This window comes from Centroberyx affinis, unplaced genomic scaffold, assembly GCF_046629955.1.
Source record: "Centroberyx affinis isolate AG114_WGS23_722 - 3 ecotype Tasmania unplaced genomic scaffold, CSIRO-AGI_Caff_v1 ptg003070l_1, whole genome shotgun sequence".
NCBI lineage: Eukaryota > Metazoa > Chordata > Actinopteri > Beryciformes > Berycidae > Centroberyx > Centroberyx affinis.
In genome coordinates this window covers 236,981-249,890 of record NW_027281155.1, presented here as the reverse complement: position 1 = coordinate 249,890, position 12,910 = coordinate 236,981, and the positions used below count along the sequence as shown (strand labels likewise).

The following is a 12,910-nucleotide window of genomic DNA, read 5'->3' as shown; positions in this document are numbered from 1 at the left end:
TGAATATAGGTTGTGATTGAATGAGTGAATGAATGAATCGATGAATAAATCAATAATTATATGTTATAGGCTATTATATTTCTATATTGTATAAATCAGTTTATCTTTTTCTCTCATCTACACTCACACACATCACCTATGTTTTACATTTTATTGTAACCCTGACCCATATTATAATCCCACCATCTCAATTGTCTTGCATTCATCATAGTGTACATACAGTACATGCAGTCTATGTACACATATTTTGTGTGTGTGTGTGTGTGTGTGTGTGTGTAAGAACTAATACTGAAAATATACTTTGAAATCAAGAATATGAGAAAAAAACACAATCAAGACATTACAAAACACATGTATACATAATTATGTCTGTAAAATGAGAGCATGGGATGAGAGCATCAAACCTGAGCTGTTCCTAACGTTTCATCACATTTTTGGTGGACTTTTTTTGGTGAACTAAAAGCAGTTTTTCCTAATTCTCCTCTAACCCGAAGTCCCTCTAAAACCACATGATCATGAGTTTAAGTATCACTGGCAGATCACAAAATATAATAAAGACCGCACTCTCAAGCACATACAGTATACAGTACACATACACACACACACACACACACGCAAACCATCTCTGCTTGCCAATCGGTCACACAGCAGAGACAGATGGATTTTATTTTTTACTGTCAGATTTATCAGTTTCTTCCTCCACATCATTTCCTGCAGCTTGATTTCTCTGGGGAAGAGGAATATTTTATGAAATAATCCAGCTTTGCAACACTGAGCAGAGTCAGCTTTACTCAGCAATATCATGGCCTATACTTAATTATTCCTGCCTGTTTGTCATGAAAAAAGAAACAAAAGCCAAGGTTAACTCAGGTTCACTAATAGCCACAATCTCAGACCAACGTTTCAGCAACTACAGGTGAGGACGCAAAATGGATTGTGGGTCTACCAGGAAGCACCTGCAGCAGGAGAATGGAGGAAATACCATACGAATTGATCATGCACACACACCTTTATTTTCATCATGCTGACTTTACAGTGGCAAAAAAAACAAAAATAAAAACAAATAAAAAAATCACAGAATTTGTGATGACGTTTAAAACTAAAAAAGGAGAATATCACTGTGGCCCTAAGGTTGCTTGACTTGGTGGTGAAGTGGTAGTGGGTAGGTAGTAGTTTGGGAAAGGGCCTATGTCTTAAAGTCATAATGAAACCACACTAAGAGCATCTTGCTTCCTTAATGTGAAACAGGATATTCAGGTGAGACATAACGTGAGGAGGGATCATTCAGTGTAAACCAATGGGATATCAGTTAGGGAGAAAAAGGCAGTTTTATTTGGGAAGGATGGAGGGGCAGGACTGTTCAAAAATGTCTGATAGTTTTATGGTTGATTTATGTAAACTGTATTAATATGAAACAAAAGGCATAGAACTGTTTTGTCATTACATGATACTCAGTTTGTTCCCACATCACTTCTCCATGCCAGAGATAATCCAGAACGACTTCCAAACACATTGCATTTCTTGTAAATGGCGTGACTTCCTTCACTTCTACCTGACACCGCCCACCTAAAAATAGAAGTGAACACTGTACAGTTTTGGCTGTTGAATAACCTGTCCAGTATGTTTAACTCATTCTCTCTGCCAAACTCAGATTGAATTGGGCTCAACTGGCCCACTTTGCATTGCTGTTGCAAAATTCACTGGTTCATACTCATTTACAAAACTTTACTTTGTCTGTTTCTTCCTTAACTAACAAGCCTATTACATAGTTAAGTCTGTCAAAGCACTACAAAGAGCCAACAGAAATCCAGTCCCCAAAGGAAACAACTCTTGTCGCCAAAGCCAGAAAGAGACGCATACCTGCCCCTGAAACCTGACGCAGAGGTAACAAGCAAAGAATTCCTGGCTGAGGTGCAAAAATCAGACAACCAAACCCAAGAACCATTTAAAAGCTGTCAGCTGTTCCATGGGCGTATACAGAAGACTTGGCTGCACTTCATTGCCAGTCTAGTTTGGCTAGATGTCATCAACCACCCTGTCCTTGAAGAAGAACAGAAAAACACGGATACGCTGATTGCTCAAAGAGAGGATTTTGACCTGAAGGCCAACGCAGTAGTTCATTTGTCAACCTTCCAAATGTGCAATAAAAAAACTAATCCTGTTGCTCAACATGATAGAGGTATATTAGGTGCATGTAATATCCTTAAAGCATTCAAACACTTGTCATTTTTCTTTCTCTTATACACATTGAGCTGTGGTCACATTACTTCTTCAAAGATAACCTGACATAAAATATTATATTCAATTGTATAGGTAAAGCTGAAAAGAGCACCAGTTATTTTTGAGTGACACTAAAGCACATTGATTCCTACAGCAGGGCTTCTATTTACATTCTATCAACAAATGATACATTTATACCTCGACCTCAGCTATTGATTGATTTATGTAAACTGTATTAACATGAACCAAAAGGCAGAGAACTGTTTTGTCATTACATGATACTCAGTTTGTTCCCACATCACTTCTCCATGCCAGAGATAATCCAGAACGACTTCCAAACACATTGCATTTCTTGTAAATGGCGTGACTTCCTTCACTGCTATCTGATACCGCCCACTTAAAAATAGAAGTGAACTCTGTTTACACTGTACAGTTTCGGCTGTTGAAAAACCTGTCCAGTATGTTTAACTCATTCTCTCTGCCAAACTCAGATTGAGCTGGCCTGAACACTTTGCATTCCTGTTGCAAAATTCACTGGTTCACACTCATTTACAAAACTTTACTTGGTCTGTTTTTTTCTTACCTGACGAGCCTATTACAAATCATATCAATGTATTGATTATGGGTCATGTCATACAGGATTGCAAGAACACACCTTATTGCATTTTAAACATCAAATCTAAGACATTACATTTGAATAAGCATACTTTAGAACTATTTTAGAAATGCTGAGTCGCTCAAAATTTTCCTAAATTCTCATCACTGAAATTGATGGATAGAAGCACTGGTGAAATCCAGTCACAAGAAACCACAACAGGCAAAGAAGAAACTAGCAATGACCTGAATATGTGCTATAATAATAATAATAATAATAAGTGCTGAATCTCTCAGTTTTTGTTTTGTAGGTTGGGTAGGGCAAAACAAACCTTATCATGGCCCATATAAGGAAATTACACGCCCAGAAGGCTGAGCTCTGATTCCAGTATAAATATGAGTTTGCAAAACCTTTCTACCCATTTCTCATTGCCTCAGTGGCTTAGACAACAGGCTGGAGTGCAGAAGCAGACTTTACGCTTTTCCTGTAGCTGAACAGCCCAACCTTTATTGTAATTCAGCATATGGAGTAGGTCATAAATCTACGGGAGAGTGTTATCTCTGAAAAGGCAAGATCTTTGTCCCGGTTTCATCCATTTCTACATCAAGAAGACTTCGGTCATCAGTCAGTCAGTCAGGTAACACTTAGTGAAATGTCGTTTTGTGAGATGGCCTCTAGAGGGCTAAGAGATTGCCTCTCACCTATGAGCTAAATTAAGTCCCATACTGAGTGCCATATTGGATCTCACACAGAGCCACACTCTTCATCGTCAATTTACAGACATCTGCTGTCCTGCAAACCTTAACGGTAGGTAACATTACCTGTGGTATGTGATGTTGGTGGAATAGGTCATTTAACCGATAAACTTGGAATAGGTCATTTAATCGATAAACGTGTTGCACTAGCCGAGCATTGCTCCCACACACAGTGAGCCCCGCTCTCTGCCGTTAATTTACATACATCCATGTCTTCCATTGCCCTATAAATTTTTACGTTAGGTAATGTTATTACCTGTGGTATTTAAGTTACGTTAGTGGAATTATTTAACCAATAACCGTGTCGCAATGGTTCAGTGCATTGAATTGAATTGAACACATGTGTCATGGGTCTGTACAGGATCTGTGCCTGTTATCTTTCTGACTGTCTCTTCTGGAGAGCTGGGGTCACTTTCTCTCCTGGGCAGTTGTAGATGTAGTTTAAGTCTCTATATTGACTCAACCAATTGAATACAACCAAAACTACTGCCAACAGGGCAGAACTAACTAAGGATTAGCGCTTGTAGCAAACATACCACAGCAAGAAGGTAAACAAACAACACCTATACTAAACTAGAGAATAACAGGCAGATGATCTCTCTCTCACACAAAGAGAGGCGGACAAAACCTCGCAGGATCTCGGCGGGCATTGTCTGACGTGATGAACAAGAATGGTCTTGAACACACACAGTTATATAGCACACAAAGCAGGTGTAAACAATCACAAGCTGACCAGAATTTAGCCCTGTTGGGACTGACACAACACTGCGTGGGGTGTCAGTCCCGGGTCTCTGCGTTAAAAACCTAGGATTTTGATAGTACAGACAATTTGAGTGGGACCGGGCAAGCTTTACAAATCGAATTTTGCCAATCTGACAAGCTTTCTGGATTCCTTGAACCCTTATCTGTTGAGTGGGTGGATCATATTGTGTGAAAGTATTTGCAATAAAGTATAAAATCTCATTTTTGTGTGGCTTGTCCTAGTTGTTTTCATATGGATATCTTAAAAATGGCTGCCACTTTTCTACTACCCCTCTTCCCTCTTCCTACTTTTGGGTAGTCTAATCTATAACAATGGTATTTTATAGTTATATAATAAAGATGATCAAGTACAGTACTTGAGTTAATGTACTTAGTTACTTTCCACCACTGCAAATGTACCTTGCCAGAGCTAAATTCATCAGCAGGCAATTTCCGCCACTGTCAAACCCCAAACCCAGAAGGTACCTTTGACTTACTAGTTAGTGCTGGTCAAAAAAGAACGAACGAATCATTCTCAAGCTCAAAACATACCGAGTCTGTAGTGGTACGTACTGGTTCCTCCCACTTCAAGTTTCCATCAAAGCTCATTAAACCATAGAACCTCGCCATGTACCTTAACAAACAAAGACATGGCACTTTCAAACCCGCTCTTCGGCAAAGAAGTAGCGAGCCATTCATTCAGGCTTTCTAGTTTCACTTTCAAATCACTAGCAAGCTGTCCGACATAAGCAGCATCTTGAGCGCTCGATACTACTTCCATGTCGAATCGTTCCAGTATTCAGTATACAGGTTACATACATACTGAAATTCGGGTTCTCGAGTTTCAGTATGTACGTAACCTGTATACTGAATACTGGAACTTGAGTCGACATGGCAGCGGTACTGAATTCTGGAGTTGCTGTTTGTCCCCGACAGCCTGCAAATGACACTATGCCTGCAGTACTTTACCACAAAACAACTATTTTGTTGTAGGGACGAAGTAGAAGTAGAATTAATAAAACTAAAAACTACCAAATACCAAAATGCATGACTTCATAAGTTATCATCTAAAATATAATATAAAAATATAAAATATAATGAAATAGAAAGATACACACGAACGTGCACAAGCCTAATGCCCACTCCCACAATTAGCCATAACTGGGTATCAACACACCTGTTTAACCTGGTTTGGACATAAACACCAATCATCGTCATGGGCCAGAAAAATCAGACTCGTTCTCTGCTTAGTGTTCCACTCTGCCAAGGACACACATGCTTCCTTGGCATGCTTTGTCTGAAAAAAGTGTTTTTGACGAGTAGCTGTTAATATTCATGTTTGGATATTCCATAGAAATACAGAAGTGCCATACTGCGCAATGAATCTTTCAGTTTATCCACAGACAGGCTGTCCAGTCAGACATAGACTATATCATGTCCAGGAGCTCTGTGCGCCACATCACACTATTGTAAAGGTATATGTGTGAAATTACATTAAATGGAGTTTTGATGGCACTGACTTGGTCAATGGAAAAATTAGGAGAAGGAGTGGGAGAGACTTTCACACCCGTCTATCAACGCCCTGTAGCCCATTGTACTGGTGTAAGTTGGGGGTATGTTGCAGGGAGAAAACTGCAAACAATGTAGGCTATATACAATCCTCATTTCTAGAATGGGCCTTTTAAACCCAAATATTTGGATAAGGTCATGGAAGGATGAAACCATAGCATTTCCAGAGTATGAGAAATTTAAATTTAAAATCGCCAGCCCAATACAACGAAATACTGGTTAAAATGCACATCGGATCATAAATTAGACCTACTCATGTGGAATTAATCATACTATATACAGTATAGCTGTGTGTAATGGCTGTGCATAACGATACAATTGCTGCTGTGGCGCTATTAGTAAGCAGAGAACGAGACAGATTTTTCTGGTCCATGATGATGACTGGTGTTATTTATGTCCATGTTTATTGCATGCACACCCGTTTCACCTGGCTTGGACATAAACACCAATTAATTTAATCACCAATCAGTTTAACAATATTCATGAGTTTCACACTGACATTTCCTGGTTGTGTAGACAAGGCACCAGTGCTGCATACTGGAAAGTGATTGGCTCTCGAGACATGAACACTCCATTCATTTGCATAAAGTTAACTTGAGCTCAATTTGGTCCGCGCCGCAAGCAATCCCAGCATGCTCAGTGCAGCAAATTACTCGCGTCCCGTAGAAAATGTATGGAGGCAGAATTGGTCGGCAGGCAATTCGCATTCAGTGGGCCATCACCATATGCAGACTTGTAGCACAGCGGCTACTTCTCAGTCCCAAACATAATGATCTCGTTCCCATGGGTTACTAAGTAGTGGCCATGACATAATGATCTCGTTCCCACACCTTAATAACTTCTGGCCACGTATTAGGATTCTGTTCCTACACGTTAGTCGTGGCCACCCAGTACTTTATTACTGAGATAGATAGATCTCATTCCCACAAGTTAAAAAAAAATAAAAAAAATACAATTTCTTTTCCCGGGCTGTAACATCTTATTTTTGGAAAATAAATGCAGTGATGTCAGGATGTTGCAAGCTATCCTAATTTGTATGTGCATGATGATGATAGTGTGCTTATACATTCTGCTATTCCCCAAAATAATATAATGCAATGGTTTTCACGTTTTTCTCCGATTTTTAAAGGTCGCCATGGAAAATCCATATGATCAGGAACCAATTGAAGAAATTACAGAAGCACTGAAGAACAATGATGCAGCCTCAGCTGTTGCAAAGGTCCAAGAATATTTGGAAAAGCTGGATAATATTCCATTAAACATTGCCATCACAGGAGAGTCGGGCTCTGGTAAATCTACCTTTGTTAATGCCTTCAGAGGCGTAGACAACAAGGATGAGAGAGCTGCTCCTACTGGTTGTGTAGAAACCACCATGGAGGTTACAGCATACCCCCATCCAAACTACCCAAATGTTACTTTGTGGGATCTCCCTGGGATTGGCAGCACCAATTTTCCTGCTAGCAAGTACCTGGAGCATGTTGGATTTGAAAAGTTTGATTTTTTCATCATCATCTCAGCTGATCGCTTCAGAGAAAATGATGTGAAGCTTGCTCAGGAGATTCAGAAGATGGGGAAGAAGTTCTACTTTGTTCGCTCAAAGATTGACCACAATTTACGTGATGAGGAAAGAAGTCAGAGGGAGTTCAACGCAGAGAAGACTCTTGAATGGATCAGGAAAGACTGTGTTCAAGGTTAGCATCTTTTATAATAACTTCTAATCTGATGAGAGTGTAATTATTGTAATTACTGGATATTCAATGTTGAAAACAGACCAATCTTTATACAATATTAAAGAACAATCCATCTTCAGCATACAAAAGCTTTAATCACATGTAATGTCTCTCAAGCCCAGATACATTCTATTGTCTTTTACATTGGAGAGAACATCATGTCAGTTTGAGAACAAGGCTTTTTAGCCTTCAGTCTCTTGGTATGCCACTCCCTAGCTAACACCTCCATCACTCAGCATTAATAGCTGTGTCACTATTGATCAGCAACTGCATCAACCTCCCACAGATACACAGTATGTTTCAACAGTAGGTATACAGTTTTAATAATAAAATACAAAGCTGTATAATTTTTGTCATTTTTATTTTATAGTCATTTTAACAAAATTATTCAACATTCGATAGTCCATAATAGGTATACAACCTTGAAACAGGATACAGTGAGTTTTAATAATGTATATAAGTTTTGGAACATCTGGTGTTATGGTCATTTTGTGCTATAGGGCAGTAAAACTCTTACTTATATACTACTTATAATACTTATTGCTCCTTCAAGTTATGTTCTACAAGGTTTGTACATTTGCCAATAAGCAAGGTAGCATTAAATTGACAGGTTTTTGAATAGAGTTCTCTCCATACAAGAGAACACTGTATTTCATTAACAATTTCCTGATCTTTATCCACCTTGTATCTGGTATGATTATATTTACACTACAGAGGGAATCTGGAAATCAGTGTATCTGATGAAACAATAAGATTAGCGTATTCCGTCGTAGAACAAATGTGCCATTCTCTTGTATGGAGAGAACACCATTCAACATCTGGCAATTTAATGTGGCCTCTTCAAATATGACTGAATACCTTTTCTGAATTGTTCGGAGATAACTTTCAATTCAGCATACATATTATCCACCCAGCAGCACTTTTTAGTGTGCTCGCCGTAGGCAAAGCACACTGTTATTACCTTGCATACTTCTTATTAGTGTGCTTGCCGTAGGCAAGAAGCTATTCCCACCATAGCTCCCCACATCTATGGCAAGGAAATGGTAATCCGCATCCACTAAGGCAAGGAGGACAGTGGAAAAGGTGCCTTTATAATTTAAAAAAAAAGGGAACCTGTGTTTGCAGTGGCCTCAGTTCTGACATGCTTCCCATCCAGAGCTCCAAGGCAATTAGGGAAGTTCCATTTCTCATTGAACTTCCTTGCCGTGTACTTCCAGATCTCCTCTGTTGGAGCTGGCATGTATTTTTCTTTGAGATGCAGCCAGATTTGGTCACAGGTCTCCCTCACAATCTTCCCCACGGTGCTGATGCCCAACCTGAAACTGCTGGCGATGGTGGTAAATGAGTCCCCAGTGCTGAGATATCTAAAATCATACAAAGATTGTTCTAGCAAATGAATTGATAAACGAACAAACATGTGGGTGTGTGTGTGTCAACATTATTATAGTTAACTAAAACTAAAAACTAAAACTAGGTGTGAAAAACATTTTAGTTAACTGAAATAAAAATAAAAGCTAGAAAAAAACGAAAACTAACTGAAACGATATTGTGTTCTTACAAAACTAGGCTAAATTAAAACAAAAATATAGGCTACAGAAAATGTCTTTCTTTTTACTCTGTCAATTTGGTCAAATTTGTCAACACAACAAGCATGAGGAGGCATTGGTGCACATGTTTATTGAGACTGGGATGTCTACGTGACTGTGAGTTAACTGCCTTCACAAAGTGTTGTCTTTGTATTGTAATAGCCTATCTATTCTGAACTTCTTAAATCTTGCCCCTGACAAATATCCCCCTAAATTATAATTAAAAAACTAAAACTAATACTGAAACTAATAAAAACTAAACTAAAACTAAAACATTTTAAACAATAAAAACTAAACTGAAACAAGCAAACCCACTCTGGAAACTAACTGAAACTAAACTGAATTGAAAATAAAAATAAAAACTAATGAAAAATACAAAACTATACAAACTCTGGTGTGTGTATGTTTGCAACAAGCTTAATACATTGATGGAACAATTTAAAGCAATGTCAAGAAGGTGTTAACACTGTGCATGCACGAACTAGGCAATGAGGCAGCTCAGCCATTACGCACGACTGGATCTACTGGGATCTCCGGCACAGCCTCGAAACACTGATACTATCAGCTCTGGCAGAAAAGTGTGATAAACAGACTGATCACAGGACAACTGTTGACCATGATCTTGTCTATGTTGCAGCGTTTTGAGGCTGCGCCCTGAATATCTGCGGATCCAGTTGAAAGGCTGATGCGCACTTTTCCGATGGCACAATTTGGATTGCCAAATCATGTAGTGTGTGTGACATACTGCCAGCCGCTGTTCAGGATCAATTGGATCGCGGAAATTGGTGGTCTTCTTTTTAATGTGTGGTTCCAGTATTGCTAGCAGTGTATCAAACTGGACCACTGACATCCTGAAATAGACCTGGAAACGATCGGGATAATTCCGCAGCTCCTTTATCAGCAGGTGAAACTCTCCTTGCTCTTGACGCCTTCTCAGGATCGGATGGACCCAATATTTTCCTTTTCTTTTTCTACTTTCAAGAAGTGAGAGGACCACAAAATCATCACTGCTTGACGACTCCATTTTGTCTCGCATTGCGAATTTTCGCACGAATAGAATAATAAAACGCATCGGACTCAGTGTGCAAGGTGTCTGTGCGTAACGATTTTTATCGGATGACGGATTAAAAAAGCGCATACGAAAAATACGGACTTGGTGTGCAAAGGCCTTAAATCGTGGAAACACAATTCTTTTTTCCTTGGATTCTCTTTGTTCCTTAGCACCCTAGCAACCACTGGTGACACCCTAGCAACCACCTAGCAAAACCCTAGCAATTACCTAGAAACACCCTAGCGACCACTGGCGAAACCCTACCCGCAATTTATCAGTACTCTAGCAAAGACCAGTTCAAAGTGACTGTTGCTTGGATGGCAAGCACACTTTAAATTTTCTTCAGAAAATTTAGCCTTTTCCAGTTTTTAAATAAAATTTCTACTTTTAGAATTGATTGGTCTGTTATCCCCACAGTCCTCTCCCACAAAAGACACTGTTTTGCAGAACAGTGGACGACAACAATCTGATTTACTGTGGTTAGCAAACAGTTGTGATCACAACAGCTCTTCAAAGTTAAACTTGGAAAAAAAGAACTTAAAAACCATAACTGTTTTAATTTCATCATCTGATATTGAACTCATCATATCACATTCTTTTTGTGACACAGGTCTTCAAAAACAGGGTGTGGAGTCTCCTAAGGTCTTCCTGATCTCCAGTTTTGATCTCCACCTGTATGACTTCCAACTCTTAGAGGAGATCATGGAGAGAGAGCTTCCTGCACACAAGAGGAATGCTCTGCTGTTCGCCATTCCCACCATCAACCTGGAGATCATCAACAAGAAAAAAGAGGCTTTCCAGGCCAAAATTAAATACCAAGCTCTCAATTCTGCACTTGTAGCAGCTGTACCCATTCCTGGCCTTTCTATTGTTGCTGATTTAGGCATGCTGGTTGTTTTCACCAAACAGTATAAGATTGGGTTTGGTCTTGATAGCGAGTCACTGCAGAAACTTGCTGATAGCACACATGTGCCTTTGAGTGATCTACAAGCAGTCATGACTTCTCCCCTTGCTGCTGAAATACGTAAAGATGTTATTCTTAAGGTAATATCCATGTCTGCAGTAGCAACTGCATTAATGGCAGCAGAAGAAGGGTTGAGATTCATTCCACTGCTTGGTATCATTGCAGCAATGTCAGCTTCCTATGCCTCAGTCTACAAGGTACTCCATGATTGCTTGAACATGCTTGCTGAGGATGCACAGAAGGTCCTGATGAAGGCTCTGGGTTTGAACACCTCAGTGTGATATCATCACATGAATCACAATATCACATTCAGCAGCACAGTTAAAACATAGCACAATGCAAAAGAGCTTGAGAATCATTTTTGTGATGGTGCAGTGTGATTTTTCATTACGTTATGTATACAAATGATTTCTAATATAGCTGCTCTTTTCAACAAAGACTTTGGTCTGCACAATATCAGGTAAATATGATAGTTAAAATCTTTCCCAGTGCCTTCATCTGTTGTAACAATGGCTTTTGTTTGATTTCAATAAAATGTACATTAAATTGAAGTAAAAAGATTTGTTTTGTCACTACATTAAACTTGTTCCCATATTTCTCCATGTCAGAGATAAGTCAGAAAGACTTGCAAACACACTGAATTTCTTGTAAATATCATGACGTCCTTCACTGCCACCTAGCTGTTATCTAGTATCATTACAATACTTTGAGATTTTAATGTGGCAGTAGACTCAGTGTTCACTGTACACTTGTCCAGGATGTGTAATTCATTCTCTCTGACAAACTCAGATTTCTGCCTTGTTGCAAAATTCACTGGTTCACACTCATTTACAAAACTCCCTTATATTACCACAAACCTCATCCACCACTTCAAATCTGCTGGTCACATCTTGTTAAAAGTATTTCAATCCAATTCAATTCAATCTTTAATGTCTTTATTGTAAGAAAAGGAAAAACACATAACACAGTAAAATACATAGAAATTAGCATAGGCTCATAAAGATAACACTAGATAAGAAGTCAATAGCTTGACAGAGACACTTTGAAAATCTGGTCTTAGTTCAGAAACCATTTGGTTTACACGCACCTTCCATTTATGCCCACATATATTCTCATAATGCCTTTGCACCATCCCTTTCAGATCCAGTATTTCACAAGTAGCATGAGAGTGGCATTGAACACTGTTTTCAGAAAAATATTCAGCTTTTTTGATCTCAAGCTTCTAACCAACCTTATTCTCATTTTTACCACTATTTGCAAATAAGTCACATTACCCAAAACTAATTTCCCACATTTTCAAACTTACCACCATCAAATGATATTGATAGATTGCTAGTTTTGAGTCCTGACCTTACAGGTCTAGTCTCTGATATAAATTATGATATATGCAATATTAATCCTCAAAGTCTAGAAAACTTAAAAACACTATGGGAACAGGATTTGATCTTAGAATTTTCAGTAACGCTTTAGATTACAGCTTGCTAATTACAGTGTAACTAGTTTGTAATTATGGGGTACTAATAAAATAATTACAGGTACAATGCTGTATAACAAGAAGCCCAGGAATTAAGGGGTATTAAGGGGTTATTAGTACCCCATAATTACAGATTACACTATAATTTATGGGCTGTATTGCAAATATTGAAGAAAAAAAAAAAAGAAAAAAAAAAGTGACAGTGGCGCACATTGATTCTATTTA

At 38.7% G+C, this 12,910-nt stretch overlaps 1 protein-coding gene across 2 annotated transcripts; it reads left to right on the top strand.

Moving 5' to 3' along the window:
- The first annotated feature begins 3,265 nt into the window (after positions 1 to 3,265).
- LOC139659345 (interferon-inducible GTPase 5-like) lies at positions 3,266 to 12,351 on the top strand. 2 transcript variants are annotated; one of them, XM_071537580.1, is made up of 3 exons: positions 3,266 to 3,622; positions 7,010 to 7,571; positions 10,858 to 12,351. In XM_071537580.1, the coding sequence occupies exons 2-3, from the start codon at positions 7,016 to 7,018 to the stop codon at positions 11,490 to 11,492; spliced, it is 1,191 nt and encodes a 396-aa protein (XP_071393681.1). In that variant the 5' UTR covers positions 3,266 to 3,622; positions 7,010 to 7,015; the 3' UTR covers positions 11,493 to 12,351. The 2 variants fall into 2 exon arrangements, with proteins under 2 accessions (XP_071393681.1, XP_071393682.1); XM_071537581.1 differs by lacking the exon at positions 3,266 to 3,622 and having other exon boundaries at positions 7,007 to 7,571.
- Positions 12,352 to 12,910: the final 559 nt, after the last annotated feature.